The following is a 16,212-nucleotide window of genomic DNA, read 5'->3' as shown; positions in this document are numbered from 1 at the left end:
TCAGCCGTTTAGGAAAAGCCTGGTAGCCAGCCAATGTCTGTTAGCAATGAGGACATCAATTTGAGAAATTCCAGTGTCTATTTTTATAGAAATCCTCATAGAACCTTTTCGAGGGAGGAGAGAGAGCACCGGGGCCTTGGGCATTTGAACCTCCTTAACAGTAGACTACTCCCTTGCTCCAAAAGTGTAATTTCTTTGGAATCATCAACTTTTAGAGAAAACACAGGATGTCAGAGCTGGAAGATCATTTAGAAGAGATCCAGTCTGATCCCTTCATTCTCTCGTTAGGGAGTGTATGAAAGCTTGTCTCCATTCATGCAGAAATAGCAACCAAGCCTCTTTTAGATGCCCAGTTGTCCTCCCTCACTCCCACCCTTCCACTGTACCAATCTTAGTGGTATTTGTAGAAGTTTGTCAGGCTGTCCCACCTGTGGGCAGCAGAGGGCAGAGAGGAGCCAGACCAGCTGCAGAGCCCTGTGCTGGTGTAGCTCTTCAGGAGCACTCCTGTGGTCCCTGGAAGAGCCCACATCTAGGTGCTAGAAGAATCCGTCATGGCTGGAATGGGACTGGGGACAGCTGGGGAGAAGCTGATTTTTGGTGACTTGAGCTAAACTGATCCTAGCTCTAAGAGCCATTTATCCTTCAGTGCATATCAGTTTTTTATTTCGTCCTCATAAGACCCGTTAATTGCCTAGAGGCCAGGACCAGAGAGCAGTGATGATAGAATTCTAGAATCTCCAAACTACAGGGCCCTTAGAGAACATCTCATTTAACTACTCACATTTTAGGCCCAAAGAGCAGAGGTGATTTGTCCAGGTCACAGATGAGAGAGCGGTGGAGACAGATTTCTAGTCCAAGTCTCCTGCCCCATCAGTTATGATCCTTAGGAAGGGTTTCTGAAATGGCCTTTTGATGGAGGTCTTTGGTAGGAAGTGAACAGAGAGGGGTGTTTTACTCACCCCAATGTGGATGAAATTTGCTTCACCTTTCCTCTTCAGACTAAAGCACCCTCAGGGCAGAATGCAAGGGGTTTAAGTTTGCTGCCACTTGTTTTTGTGTGGTTTCTCAATTGTCAGAACAGATTATGGGTTTCCTCCTTGTTTTGTGCTGGTTCATATACCAGCTAGTTCACTGACAGGATAATTATCGTTATATAATTATATCATTAATTAATTAATAATATTATAAATTTGTTGTTATATAATTAAAGGGTGATTATTGCTAATAATAATTATTGCTCAATGCCTTAGCTGCTCTGGGAGCCAGACTTTTTTACAGCATAAGACTCCAGTGATCCATGTGTGGTATTCACCCTCCACTTTTGTCCATTGACAAGGTCATGTAGTTTTGCAAGATATTTCACAGTGGTGCTTGAACTCAGAACCAGGGAGTTATACCTACCATAGAGCCAGGGTTTGTCAGAGTTGGGGGCAGAGTGGTGTCATGGCTGGCCAGTCAGCCCTTGTGTTGGGGTCCAGATTATTGGTGGACCCTGGCACTTTGGGGGGTTTCTTTGCTAATGGACAAATGAAATCCACAGGATTTGCTTCAAAGAAATAAAGCAATACAACTGAATTAGGACTTGGGAGATCTCTTAATCCGAAACTAGCCATCTTAAAAGAGAAGGAAACAGGGTCTAAGAAAAGAAAAGATTTACTTAAGATAGATAGTAAGCAGCAGAGTGAGGTTAAAACTCAGGCCACTTGACTCTGAATGCTTTACATGGGAGATGGCTGTGGGAAGGAGTAAAGAGTAACATCAGTAGGCAGCAGTGATGAGAGTGGCACCGAGGAGTCAGGGACCTGGGTTCTAGCTCTGCCAAGCACTCATGTGACCAAGGCACAAACCATATCCCCTTTCAGGCCCTTCATTTGCTTTTTGTGGAATGAGCGGGGTGGGCCCACCACCAATCTAGCTTGGGGGGTGGGGTGGACATGAATGTCATATGTTGTTATATGAGATGCACCAGGGCCCAGTACTGACAGATGATGAGAGAATGAACACTAACAAGGGGCGAACTGCATGCTGCAGAGAAGAAAGGCTGCAGGAACAGTGGGATGACCCCAAGGAGACCAGGAAATCCCAAGAGGACATAGGACCTGAGATGTTCCTTAAAGGATGGGTAGGATATGGAGAGATGCAGTGATTCTCAAACTTTTTTTTTGTATTATTCTTTTCTGTGAAGAATCAGGGCACAAGAGGGAGAGCCAAGAGACTTGTGTGTTTCTTATAAGTTCCTTGTAATTGGTGGCACACCTTTTTAAAGGAAAAAGGTTGGAGTTGGGGGAAGAACAGAAGCCAGAGCAGCCTCTAGACAAGCATTTCCCTGCTCTTCTAAACAAGGTGTGAAGATTTCCTTCCACCAGGCATTACTAGGCACCAAAGGCTGGAACTCACTCTGTTTCACAGAGGCTTTTCCGAGTCTCAGGCCATCCTGCTATATAGAGACTATACAAGTGGTCCCCCACCTTTGTGTTGGCCTTCATGGAGGGGGGATTCCCTGCCTCTAGAACAGATGAACAACAGCTGCAGATCCCTGTCCTGGTGTAGCTAGCTTTTCAGGAGGACTCCTTCAGTGGTCTCTGGACAACTTCAGATCTAGGTGGTTGAAGAATCCATCATGGCTGGAAGAGGGATGGGAGACAGCTGGAGAGGAGCCAGCTGATTGTAGTGACTTGAGCTGAACTGGGCATGGCATTCTTTCCAGGCTTTGAGGATAGGCCTCCATTTGTCCTTCAGTGCATATAGATTTTTCATTTCATGGTTTTGGTGGGTTTAGTCCTCATAAGACCCATTTGCCACCACTTTGCTTCCCACTGCAGCGCCCTATGGTCAGTCTCCAGGCTATTCGTCTTCCTCCTGTCCAAGTCTAGAGAACACTGGGCTGAGAGACAGCCTGTTCCATTTCGGGGCAGCTCCAATTGTTCATTTTCAAGGCTTCCTCTCCATCTCCCGGATTGCTTCAGCTCATCTTCAGTTTTGGTATTACCTCCGGCCCCCTCCCCATCCTGGTCATGTACCCCTGGATATTCCCAGTTTGTTCATTTCTATCTAAAATATATTTTCAGAACAGAATATTCCAGATGGGATCTGACCAGGGCAGAGAGCAGAATTACTGTCTTCCTGGATAATATCACAAAATAGACCTCTGTGTTCTGCAGAGACTGGAATTTTTGGTATTAAAAGTATTCATATTTCATAAAAAAAAAAATCTCCCTTTTAAAAATGTCCCATACTATGTGCTCAGCAACTGCCTAACTTGCCTGTTTCTAGTCCCAGCCCCTGCATGACGATTCGTGGGATCTAGAGGAAAGCATTGGCTGTGCTCCCCTGAATATGCCCAATACGATCTGATCTCGGAAGCAGAGTGGCTTCCGGTCTGTACTTGGATGGAAGATTGCCTGAGAATACCCATGGCTGCAAGCTTAGCTAGGTGGCCCTAGTATTGGACTTGGAGTCAGGAAGAACTGAATTCAAATCCAGCTTTTATCTACTTATCTGTATGACCCTGACCAAGTCACTTAACCCCTCTGGGCATTTCCTCATCTATAAAGTGAAAGGCTTTGACTAGATGGTGTCTGAGCCCCCTTCCAGCTCTGCTGTGATTATAGCTGAAACTTTGGGGAGGGGATGAGGGGCTTTACAAAAGATACGCCCTTCCCCTACCTCATCCAAGCATCTCTAAGGTGTCCACAGATAGCATTGTTTTTGGTTGGGAAGTAAGAGCTCACATAGATCATGTAGTTGTTGGTCACCTGCGAGCATTCCCATGTTCGGGCACCTTTTGGAAAGCACTGTAGGTAAGAAAGCCACTGAGTCCTGCCAGCACGGGTTCCTCATGGTACCCGCATTCTTTGGGCCAGCCTCGGGTTTCAGCATCTGCCTGACGAGCCAGCCAGGCTGTTGAGCTGCTTCACTTCCTGAACCATGTCCAGCTTGGGGGGGCGGGGTCCTTCAGTGTACTAAAATGATCGTCTTTAGGTGTTGTGGTGGCATGTGAATCACTCAGTCCACGTGCCTTTATGAAGGGCCTGTCATATTCCGGGAGCAGAGAGTTATACAGACAAAAGTACATTTACGCCCTGTCCTCACTGAGCTTGCTGTCCATCTATATAGGGATTGAGCCTGCTCCAGGGATTTTCATTGGTGGAGGGAACTCCTAGTGAGGAACTTGCTCTACTAAAGCAAGTCTGCAGCTTAGAGTCCCGAGAGAGCTGCCTCAGGCCCTGACCTCTGAAGAGGCTGTGTCAGGGGCAGGACCCTGAGCCTTAAGGCCTTTGCCATGCTGCCTGCCTATAGAATACATACCAGGTACAGAGTCATTTAGGGAGGGAGGAAAGGTGTGAAGAGTAGGGGCTTTATATAGAAGGTGCTTCTTGAGCTGGGGCTCAGAGGAGCTGAGGAATTCTAAGAGGTGTGAAGGAGAAATATTCCAGGCATGGGTAAAGGTGAGAGAGAGAGAGAGAGAGAGAGAGAGAGAGAGTGAGAGTGAGAGTGAGAGTGAGAGTGAGAGTGAGAGTGTGTGTGTGTGTGTGTGTGTGTGTGTGTGTATCTACACAAGTTCACATACGTACTGTATACCAGACACTGTGCTAGTTTCTCTCTGAACACCCATAATGCATTGTACAAGTACCAGAGTTGGGAGGGCCCTTAGAGCCTAAGCTTGCAGAGCTTGAATTCTGTGCATCAGATTTAGGATTAGGAGATAAGGGGGCTCTAATCTGACCAGAAGTGTGATTCTAGACGTGTTAACCTTCCTGAGCTTCTTTTTCCCAGTTTGTAAAATTGGGAGGTAATATCACTTGCACGATCTACCTCACAGGGTTTGGGTGAGAAAGGCTTTGTTAAACCTTAAATCACTTAGAAATGTGAGGTCCAGCCTTTACTTGGAGGTACCTTAGAGCAGAGGTGTCAAATGTGAAGCCCACGATACTCCCTAAACCAGATTAAAATGTCCCTGGGAAATACTTAACAAAACAAATAAAGCTACAGTAAAACACAGGTAATGTTACTTTGTGGTTTTCTAAGTCAGTATGTAGCCTCAGGGCTCCTTACAGAGTTGGTGGCCTCATTTCTACTTGAGTTTGGCCTGGATGCTTTAGAATACAGAACTCTGTCAGAGTTGGGAGGGCCCTGAGAGACCATTCATCTGCTCCAGCTTCCTCACGGTGCCCTGGGACGCCCCAGCTGATGTCAGACTGTTTTACTTATGTGCAGACCATTGATTTGTAACAGCCTTTTCCAGAAGAAAGGTCTTCACCTTAGTTCCTCTCTCTCTGTCTCCCTTATAGCAACATGTGCAAGATGGCCGCAAAGAAAACCTTGAAGGATTCGTCAAAACCTTTGAAAAACTTCCCTCTGCAGATGGGTATCCAGGAATATATGCCCTCGACTGTGAGATGGTAAGGCCTTGGGTGTGTGGCTGGTGTTTCCCTATCCCACAGCTGTTGACACTGTGCTTTGCCCGTGTCTCCTTGGTGAAGCCAGTGTCACCTGGCCTAGTTTATCTTGTCCTGTCCTGTTCTTCCCCTGCTATACCAAGGACCAGCAGTGTCCTTCAAACAGTGCTCTGTGGTCTCTGGACCTCAGTGACCCTGGAGTAATATGAGGAGGATTGGTTACTGCCTGGGGTTCAGAGTTTAATTTTCTCTGTAGTAAGTTGCCATGAAGCCCCTGAACGTTTCAGGATAAAGAAAAGCCAAGGAACAATGAGCGATAATTAATCAGTGTTGAAAATTAGAATGGTTTTGGGTGATACAATGCAGCCCCAAATTTATTACTGTTGACTTCAGAACTTTTGGAGTCTTTCAGGCTTTTTCTGTTTCTTTCTTATTCTACTTCTCTCTCTTGCCTCCTCTTTCACTCTTTTTCCTCTGCATTTCGTTCCTTACTGTATCTGCCTTATTCCTTTCTCTGGCCACCCCTACATCCTATTCTTCCTTAACTTTGGCATTAAAGTACATTTTAAAAAATTGATTGTTTCTATTAAACAAAAGGTTATGTTCCTTAATCTCTACTGACAGTGATCAGAATTCATAATACCAATATTCTCCCTTCAGGGTTTACTGGCTCCTTGTGAAGGATAAGTTTGGCTGTTTGAGTCTGAGATTCCTCTACCTCTGGGGTCAAGGCCCTGACTTGTTGCCTTTAAATTGCGTGTAATGCTCACTTCATTCCAGTTTTGGGTCATGATGGCTCTCCGTAGAAACAAGGTTCTCCCACCTCTGCTGTAAACTTTGGCTGGCACAATCCATCACTGAAAAATTGTGCCCATTTCCACTTTATCTTTAAATATAAGTGGTTCAGGACGCATCCTGGGAATCCTACACTGATTCCCTTTCCTTTGATTAAGGAAAAGTCTTTCTTGGGAGCAAAGACCTAACCAGGACCCCTGTTCTGTCTCTAAGCTGAAGAGTCTCTTGTTATAAAATCTGGTGAGAACCTGGATCATAACAATTTGTTTATACACCTGACTTGTCTCAAAAGGAATTCTCACATTCGAACCCCTCTCTGTGTGTTTGCTTCCCTTTTAGTGTTATACCAAACAAGGCCTGGAGCTGACGAGAATAACTGTAATCAACTCTGATCTGAAAGTTGTCTATGACACATTTGTGAAACCAGACAACAAAGTTGTGGATTACAACACCAGGTAAGTGAGGATTTTTGCCTGCTGTTTCAGCGGTGATCTGTGCAGACAGAATCAACTCAGTTTCTTCTTGCTCCATTGGTGTTTTAGTCTTTTTGAATTATCTGCCAGTTTTGCTGATGGAGAGGTAGGGGTCTCTTTGGGGCAGTACAGGCTTTTTCCTTGCCAGTCTCATCTGTTTCACATTTATCTTCTCCCTTTAGAAAGATAGTGGCTCCCTGTTTGTTGTCTGGGACATTAATTCTGTATCTTCTGAGACCCACTGCCATCTGACAGTAGGCGCCCTGTTTAAACTTCTTTCTGGTCCAGATGAATTCATTTTTGCCAACACATACATCTTGCTCATTCCCCCCTCCCCCCACCCCATCCCATCATTGTGAACCCTTCACTTGGAATGCTTTTTATTGTCCTTTTGACATCTCAGAAGCCAAGATCCTCAAAGGTTCAACTCTAGTCCTTTCCTCTCTGTGAAACCTTACTTTGCCTTGCTAGCCCTTCTCCTCTCTCTCCATCTTCACTGAATTCTCATTGACTCTCCTGGGACTCTTAATTCCTGTTGGGACTGTGCATAGAGGTTAGGATGTAAGCCTCTGCAAGGCTGTGCCTAGGGCCATGATTTGGTTCAGCAAGCTTGCTGCATGTAAAGCTGAGTGCCAGGGTTACTGAGAGAGTGCAGGACATGGCCCAGTCCTCAAGGAGCTTACCTTTTTCTGGGGGCAAGAGGGAAAGGAATAGTGAGGCATGTAGACAAGTATGCTTACGTAGAGTGGGATGTGATAAAGGCAAAGGAAAAGTCTGGGCATGGTGGTGTGGCAAGTCAGAAGAAGACCTCACTCTCATCCACAAGATGTTATCTGAACTGGACCAAGAAGGCGGCAGGTTCTGCAAGGCCTGGCATAGGCTTGGCAGAGGCCTAGAAATGGGAGCTGCCAAACAAGAGAGGCCAAGGAGCTGCCCACTTGGGCTGGACCATAGGCTGGGGAGAGGCATCTCGGTGCCCTCTTGGAATCCCCTCCAGCTCTGCTTCATGGGAAGTTTGCTGAGATCCGCTCCTTTCAAGGATTGATGACCTCTGTGCCTCTACCTCTCCATGCAGGTTTTCCGGGGTGACAGAAGAAGACTTGCAGAATGCGTGTATAACCCTTCGGGATGTCCAGGCAGTATTGTTGAACATGTTCAGTTCAGACACCATCTTGATAGGACACAGCTTAGAAAGTGACTTATTTGCTCTCAAGGTAGGAGTCTGCCCCTCTCCTCTTCATCCCACCCTACCCCTTACACCCCACCCTCAGCAGCTACCTGGATTGGTTTCTAAAAGGAAAGACCTGTGACTGAGCCCAGGTTGCTGCCTTCCTTCATGTGGAGGCTCTTTGGAGAGAAGATTAGGCATTTCTCTTTTAGGGTGGGGGATGATATTTCACCTGGAGAACAGAAAAAGACTCAGGGGGCAGTCACTGTCTTCAACTATATCTGAAGGGCCATCACAGGTAGAGGGAGCAGACTTGTTCTGTGTAGCTTCCCAGGCTAGAGCCAAGACCCAGGGAAAGGGGACAGCAGATTAGCATGTGGGTTTTTAGATGGCTAACTACAACTCAGCCTAAGAAGGAAATTCCTTTTGCTGTTTGATTCCCCAGTGGATGGCTTAGGCTGTCCTGGGAGGTATCCTCCCATCAGGAGTGTTCAGTCAGGGACTGGATGCCCACCTATCAGAAACACTTGCTTTAGGCAAGTCAGCCCCCAGGTCTTTTCACAAACTAGAAAGTCTCTAGTTTGGGGAGACAAAGCTAGAAACCAGGCCTGGAGAATCCCAGGGAAGTTGAGGCTTCCTTTCATTCTAGGTTCCCCAGGGAGTTGTCCTTTTGGAACTCTACCACCAGGTTGGTAAAGTTACCATAAAGTTACCAGTTGTAAAGTTATCATGGCCAGACTGCAAAGCAGCTAGGAAATTGATTTCCATTTTCTCGAATCAGGAACAAAAGCCCTATCCTGTTATTAAGGAATCCAGCCATTTGTCTTGTTGTCCTCCTGAAGCTAGCTTTGGGCCCAGGTAGGCCTGGAGGCGAGGAGATAACTTGGAGTTGTGAAGCAGGAGAGAGAGATAAAGAAATATAGACTTAGACACAGACAGCAGTCTCCCTGGCTCTCATATCCCTGTCTCCTTGCATGTATGTGTACCTACATATGTGCATATACACATGTGTGTAAGTCTGGAAAGGGAGATTGGGACCAGGTTGTGAAAGGACTCAAATTCAAACAGAGGAATTTCTCTTTAATCCTGGAGATAGTAGAGAATTGTTGGAGTTTGTTGAGCAGTGCCATGACAGAGTGAGAAGTGAGCTTTAGGAAGACCAGCTGTGTGGCAGAAGGATTGGAGAGGTCAGGAGACCAGTAAGGCTGCTAGAGTAGTCCAGGCCAGAAGTGATGAGGCCCTGGCCTGAGGTGGGGGAGCAGGTCAGGTAAGGGATGTTGCTCGGGGAGAGACAAGCAAGTGTGGCGACTGGCTGTGGGTAGTGAGGGGGACCTGGGTGACTGGAAGGATAAGGGAACCCTGGGCAAAACTAGGCAAGCTTGGAAGACAAGTGTGCTTAGAGGGAAAACAGAATTCTGTTTTTGGATCTGAGAGTGGCTGTGGGGCTTCCACCTTGAAATGGCTCATAGTCAGCAGGAGACTGGGACTGTCTGGTGACCTACCGTAAACAAAGGAGGCAGCTAATTGGGAAGGTGGGCCAGGCACAGCATTAATCAGCATCTGCAAAAGTGTTTTTGAAACTTGTAAGGAGGACTTAATAGGAGACTGTAGTAACTGATCAGTCCTGCTGCAGCCATCTCAACTCTGACCTTAGGCAAGTGAGGCTCAGGTCTGAAACTCCATTTCTTCTGTAAAATGAGGATAATGTGCTACTCCACTCATGATTTAGTGAGGACAGCCCTGAATAGTTGACAGAGGGAAGTGCTGGATTCAAAATCTGGTCCTGCTACTTCTTCCCAGTGTAACCTTTGTTACTTAATATCCCTGGGCCTCAGTTTCCTTATTAGTACATTGTGGCGATTGGACTAGATGATCTCTAAGGCTCCTTCTAAGCTCTGAATCCTTTAGTCTCCTCATAGGACCTCTCAGCGGTATTGTGAGTCCCCTAAAGCACTTTAGAAATGGGCATTTGGTTCTTTCTGCTTAAAGGTGAGGCTTCAGGCTTCTTTCTCCCCTGAGAATATGAGAAGTTGAATTTTTCCTTTAATCTTTTCCACCTGACCCCACTAGAGTTCATTCTCTGCTCCCTTGGAATGATGCTCTCCTCCCTCCTCCCCCACCCATGGCTTCATGGTTTCCCATGTCGAATCTGTAGGCTGTTAGCCCAAAGCTCTGATCAGCCACCTGGGCAGAGTGATGCTTTGGGATTAAGACATGAAGGTCTCACTTGGTGTAAACAAACAGAAAAAGACAAACTGCTTTGCCTTCTAAAGAAACTAACTTCAGGAAGCTAACAGTTTGTCCCGAGTTAGCTCTCTGGTTGGCACCTGGTCTAGTTTATCTTGGTTTAATGTGTCCCACCCTTCAGGAAAAAGAACAGTGAAATGCCTGTGTGTGTGTGTGTGTGTGTGTGGTGCTGTTTTTCAAAGTTCTTTCAGCTCTTACTAAAGAATTCACCCCCTGCTGCAGTTGGAGGCTATTTGGGCTCTCCGTGGAGTGTGGGCATCATTAAGGAGGGAGGGTTTCTGAGGAGAGGTGGTAGTTGACAAAGAATAGGCCTCTGCAGGTGGCTGGGGCCTGTGTACTTGGGCTCCTCACGTTGGCTCCTTCAGGAACTGGTTTGGTGGGAGCTTTTGTCTGGTGTGTTATTTCAGAAGGGCCTATGGGACTGGGCTGACCCAGGTGAATGGGACTAAACCCCTAAGGCAGGAATAGAGCCTGAACCCTGACTAGACACTGGAATACTTATACACGTGGGTATGTGCACAGTCACAAGAACTTTATTCCTTTTCCCTCCCTCTTTCCTTTAGCTTATTCACACCACAGTAGTGGATACATCAGTGGTCTTCCCTCACCGCCTCGGGCTCCCCTATAAGAGGGCACTGCGGACGCTGATGGCCGACTACCTCAAGCGTATCATCCAGGACAATGGTGAGTTGTTCCACTGTATCATCCTTCTCCTCTGCCTCTGGAAGCAGCAGAGCAGTATGGCCTAGTCATTGGATGGCTTCTCAGTAGTACCTTATTGGGAGTCATAGGACTGGAGATCACATCTTGATTCTGTGACCTGTGACGTAGAACAAATCACTTAACCTTCCTGGGTAGGACCTAATTTTCCCATCTGCAAAATCACTGGATCTCAGAAGCCCCTTTCTTCTGCCTCTAAATCACATCATCTCTTTTTTTCTGTAAATAGTTGAAAGCTTTTGGTCCTGGCTAGTGCAGACTAGTTGGGATGTCCAGGGGCCATGGTGAAATGGTGCAAAGTGGTTTGGATTGGGCAGGGCACTTTAGGTTCTGCTGTTGACAGTTGCGTGGCCCTGGCTAGGGCCCTCCCCTCTCTGGGCTTCAGTTGGGATTAGACTAGGTTGTCTCCAATGTCCTTTCTAGCTCTGATGCTCCATCCATCTGTGTTTGATTTTGTGGGCTCTAGTATTCACTGACCTCCCTCTCCCCTCTCTCCCCATAGTGGAAGGCCATGATTCAAGTGAAGACGCCAGTTCTTGCATGGAACTGATGATTTGGAAAATCAAAGAAGACTCAAAAGTCAAGCGATGACTCCTCTCTCCTCCCCTTCCTTTCCCTTCCTCCTTAACCCTCCATCACCACCCCAGTCCCCTCACTTCCTCCAAAGCAGTGCAATAAATCCTCAGAGTTAACACTGTTCACCTTGCAAACAAGAGCCTCCCCTGCCCACCCCCTACCAGAGCCCCTCCCTCCTTCCCTCCCTGCCCCTGCTCCCCCCTTAGCCCCAGCCCAGCAGCATGCTTTACCCTGGCGTGTCTGTGCAGTTTGGGGTGCTCGTGGAAATCTAGAGACTTGTGCCAGCTCAGCACAAGGGGCTGGGCTCCCTGGCTCCTGTACCTCTTGTCTCCATCAGATGAGCATTTCTGATTCTTGCCTTTCCGGTCCCACAAGGTCATGTTGAGCTGCACACCCAGAACTAGGTCCTAATTCTCTGCCCCAGAGGCAGTTTGATCAGGTCTGCAAAGTACTGTTTCTTTTTACATGATGTTAAGGGGAGGGTGGGTTGGGCGGGCAGGGGAGGGTATGTACAGTTATTGGGTTTATTTAGGAGGGGGGAATAGGGTTATTATTTTTTATTATTATTTTTATCATTTTTAATTTAAACCTGAAGAATTGCACAGCATCTGTCTGCCTGCCTGCCGCTGCAAGGATCTGGTGCTGCGCCACCCTTGGGGCTGGTGGATGGTTGGAAGAGAATCTGACAGGGCCCTGTCCAGCTCCTGAGGGAAAGAGCAGGATACCAGCAGGATGACGTTTCCTAGAGGGCACAGGTCACATTCCCTTGAAGCCAACATCGAGTGAGGCAGCTCTCCATGATGCTACCCCCTAGTCATTGTCCTTTGGGGAAAGAAGCCACTGGTGTCTTAAACACGTTCGTCCCCTCCTGGGACAGGCTGCACTGCTGGAATCCCAAGGAAGGCCTAAGCCCCTGGCTGGTATGGAACTCTGAGCATGCCACACCCCCTCTTCCCCAGTAACCCCAATTTCCGGTCACATGCATAGGGACCTCAGCCTTGTTCTGGGTTTTGTATCTTGTCCCCTTCCCCTGGTTTGTTCCTCTTGGAGAGAAAGCGTCACCTCCCATGGAGGGGGATTGAACAGCATGTCTTTTGGCGCATTCTGGTATTTTGGCCCCTGCGCTGGGGCCTTTTCCCCTTCTGTGTCTTCATGGAGATGAACCAACCGTGATCTAGGCATTCCCACCCTGTGCTCTGGGAGCAACCCAGGAGTCCTAGACACAGCTTCAGTTTGCTCAGCCAATGATAGCGGCCTGGGGTAGCATCCTTGGCCCTTTCCCTGAACATCAGCGTCTGGTCTGGCGCTGGCATCAGTGACATGAAACCATCGATCGGCCTGTTCTTTTCTAACTTTTTTTTCTTATTTCCACTGAATTTGTGGGGTTTGTTTTTACTAAGGGAAATTTCCGGAAGGCTGCATAGGTACTGTTCTCCACTGCCTAGTTTTCTTCCCCTTCCCTGTCAGCTGAAACAAAATAAATGTTTGTATAGATTTCAGCTTTTGTATAGATGTCATTGGTGACTGAATGAGCAGGTTAGAATCATGTGGAGTCAACTTTCTAATGGCTTCCATGGCTAGAGACCCTTTGCCATGGGAGACAGTCCTGGAGTTCAGCACTGAGATAAGAACCCTCTTTTGCCTTAATGTTAATAACCAAGTTCCTCAGCCTGGTTTATTCATGGGAACAGTGCAGGGATCTTGGGGTTTTGTGCGTGGTTTTTTGTTTTTTGGTTTTTTTAAGGGAGAAAACCAAATAGGATCCACATGTTCCAGGAGATTGGCCACGGCCCATCTCTCAGTGTGGCACCACTTGGTGGGGGCATGGAGGACCTGACGAAGCCCTGTGGGGACTGGCTAGCCTGAGGGGCTCACTTTCCTCTTTCTCCTTAAGGCCCTGCCTGGCAAGGTCATTGGTCCAGCGTCATCAGTGTTGTTCTTGACAAAAGCCGCTACATTCTGGACCAAAGCTGTCCATGCACTTCCTTCTAGCATGGCGCATATGATTCTAGAGGCTTTTATTTTATTGATCCTTTATTCATTTGCTTCCTCTCCCCAGGAGGAGAGGCGGGTGCAGATATCGTTCTGTGCCATACGTGAAAATGACTGTTTGCCCTCTAAGCAAAACCCTGTAAATCTGCTCCAGTTTTCCCGTTGACTTGAATTATCTGGGGGGGGGTGTGTTCCCAGGTCGGCTGTTTAACGCGTGGGTGAGGGGATGGAGTCTCTTCATTTAGGAGAGTGGTATCTCAAATCGATTTCACTTTTTTAAGTGAAAATCAGACACCCTCCTCCTTCAGCTCCCGCCATGCCACATCCTCTGCCCTGAATCTCTTTTCCCCAGTGACTGTTCTGTATCTCTGATACCAATTTAAAAAAAAAAAGTAGGGGGGGAGTAGTAGCTGCCAACCTCCTGCTGTGAGCACATGCCCTGGTGGCCTTTTGGGGGGGTGGGGCTTGCCCTAAAAATGTCACGACTTTGAATCTTCAGGTTATATCCAATGAGATCTGCTGCCTACTTTGAATTACAGCCTGGTGGAATTTTATATGTTGGGTTTTTGGACAACACAGGAGGTCTATCCCTCTGTATTTCTAAGCCTCTCCAGTGGCCAAGACCACTGTAAGGGGCCACACTGTCTGAGAAGAATAGGGGAGGGAATTGTTTTTTTTTTAATGTAGCCCCCTGAATTTTCTTGTTTCAGGGGCTTTTGATTTCTTCTTAAGTATGAGTGCTGCCTCCACACTTCAGTGGATGTTAGATGGTCTTCCTTGCTGACCGTGGCCAAAAAACCCACCATTACCTGGTGGCCAAACTTTTAGCCTCCCTTTAAAGGAAACAAGGGGGTCGAAGCAAGAAAGAACGTCAACAATAAAATCCTTGTAATCTCTGTGGAGCTACTGAGTCCCTCTTTCCACGGCTTTTAGGAACCAAATTGATACTTGGAGCTGTTGGACCCTCGGGGAAGTGGTGGCCCATAGGGGCTGGCCTCCTGGAAGCATTAAAGAACCAGCTCTTCTCTGGCTTTCTTCTTTCCCAGGAGGCTTAAGTAGACTTTTCTTGATTCACTGTCAGCCCAGGTCTCCAGATGGTCACTTAGGACCTCAGTGTTCTGCAGGTTACTCTCTCTGTCAGAGGCATCCAGGGCACACAGTGAAGAACCGTATCTCCTTGCTTTAAAGGTTGGTTTGGGTGGCATGGGCCTGCAAAAGCCACTTGAGTCCATTCAAGTAAGGAAAGGAAGATGATGAGTAGTTTGTGCCCTCCTCCCCCGCGTTCAAATAGGCTCTAAGCTCAATGCCTTCTGGAGGAGTGTTGAATTGGCCATTGGCTTAAGCCTGTGACTCCCCTGGGGGGAAGGACACCTTCTTCCCCATAAAGCTTGGCCCCCTGGGAGAAATCATTAGCTGGCTCTGTGGAGGAGCAGGCCCTCAGTTATTTCAGCTGGGAGAGCAGGGGCAACCAGCTGAGACGGTGCTGGACAGTGAGCCCCCTACCCTGCCTTCCTTCTTCAGAGGCAAAAGCAGCTGGATCAAAGGGGAGAGGGTCATTAGCAGATGATGCTTAGCTCCTGGATTTCAGCCAGTGGCTGATTGAGAAATTTAGCAGGTCCTTTTCTTCTCAGAGAAGAAACCTTAGCCCCAAAGGGATCTGCCAGTTTGGGGTCGGGGCCATTGCTGCTAGTGGACTGCTAATGGAGAAAGAAAATAGTCTTTCTCTTCCTTTTTCAAGTGCCCCACTTTCTCAAGAGCCTTCCTGGCTGGATATTTCTCCTTTGTGAATGGGCCCAGTACAGCTGGCCCCTTCTCCTTTGAGAATTCTTTGAAGCATTTACCTTTCAAAGTTTTTCCAGGCTTTTCTCCTCCCCTCCAAACACACCCCCACACACTTGTGCCCTCCCCATCTTTAATCTCCCTGGGCCTCAGTTTCCCAATTTGTGAAACGAGGGATTTGAACTAGATGCTCTCCTAGCTCTCCTTTCTAGCTCTAAATCTTATCCTTCCTCTCTCCCAGTTGGATATTAAATTGGGATAGATTGGAGGCCTCGGTGTGCCAGGATGCCCAGAGACCACTGGAGTCGGAATGGGTAGTCACCAAGGAGGGGCCCTCCCAAGCACAGCTTTGGTGCCCTAGCCTCTGTGATGCATCAGGCACCCACAGGAGAGAGTCCTGAAGCGCTGGTAGCGTTGGGGACTGTACATAGAGATATTGTAACTGTTCATTTCTTTTTTGTAACTATTATTATTTTTTAATAAAAGGTGCTGAGCTTATTCACAAAACCCCTTGTTTGCTGTGCTTGCTTGATTGGGATGGGCAGGTAAGGGTTGGTGCAGTAACCTGTCAGCTTGCCAGGAGTGGAGCACCATGGCAGAAAGGGGAAAGTCACAAACCAAAAAAAAAAAAAAATGCTTGCATTTCTGGGGCACTTTAAGGACTAAACAGCACGGTCCTCCCCGAAGCCTTGTGAGCTGGGCTAGTGAAGGATCCTTGCCCTCATTTATTACATTCAACTTAGGAAGGAAAGAAAAAAGCATCTATTAAGTACCTCTACAAATACTTTATTTGAGTCTCACAGCAACCCTGGGAAGGAGGTACTCTGATTATCCCCGTCTTACAGATGAGAAAACTGGCAGAGAGATTAAGTGACTTGTCCAGAGTCACACAGCTAGTAAGTGTCTAAGGCCAAATTTGAACTTGGGTCTTCCTGACTCCAGGCGGAGCTCTATCCTTTGTGCCATGTAGCTGTCAGGCACTGAGAAAGGTCTTGGGCTGGGGTAGGGAGGAGGATATTAAGTTTCTGTTCTTAAAAAGATTACATTCTACTGGTAGAAATCT

At 47.4% G+C, this 16,212-nt stretch overlaps 1 protein-coding gene across 5 annotated transcripts in view; it reads left to right on the top strand.

Moving 5' to 3' along the window:
- REXO1 (RNA exonuclease 1 homolog) overlaps positions 1-15,636 on the top strand; it is a 97,564-nt gene extending 81,928 nt beyond the window's left edge. For 2 of the 5 annotated variants that reach the window (XR_005010265.1, XR_005010264.1), the window contains exons 12-17: positions 5,292-5,402; positions 6,534-6,649; positions 7,743-7,881; positions 10,646-10,766; positions 11,305-11,817; positions 11,974-15,636. Coding sequence is in view for 2 of the 5 variants with exons in the window: in XM_036757862.1 (XP_036613757.1) it covers positions 5,292-5,402; positions 6,534-6,649; positions 7,743-7,881; positions 10,646-10,766; positions 11,305-11,393 (576 nt within the window). In the remaining 3 variants the exon portion in view is untranslated. Of the gene's footprint in view, positions 1-5,291; positions 5,403-6,533; positions 6,650-7,742; positions 7,882-10,645; positions 10,767-11,304 lie in introns of all 5 variants that reach the window. The other 3 variants (XR_005010266.1, XM_036757862.1, XM_036757851.1) reach the window with 3 other exon arrangements.
- The last annotated feature ends 576 nt before the right edge of the window (positions 15,637-16,212 follow it).

Source organism: Trichosurus vulpecula, chromosome 1 (genome assembly GCF_011100635.1).
Source record: "Trichosurus vulpecula isolate mTriVul1 chromosome 1, mTriVul1.pri, whole genome shotgun sequence".
Lineage (NCBI taxonomy): Eukaryota > Metazoa > Chordata > Mammalia > Diprotodontia > Phalangeridae > Trichosurus > Trichosurus vulpecula.
This window is presented reverse-complemented; position numbering and strand designations above follow the sequence as displayed.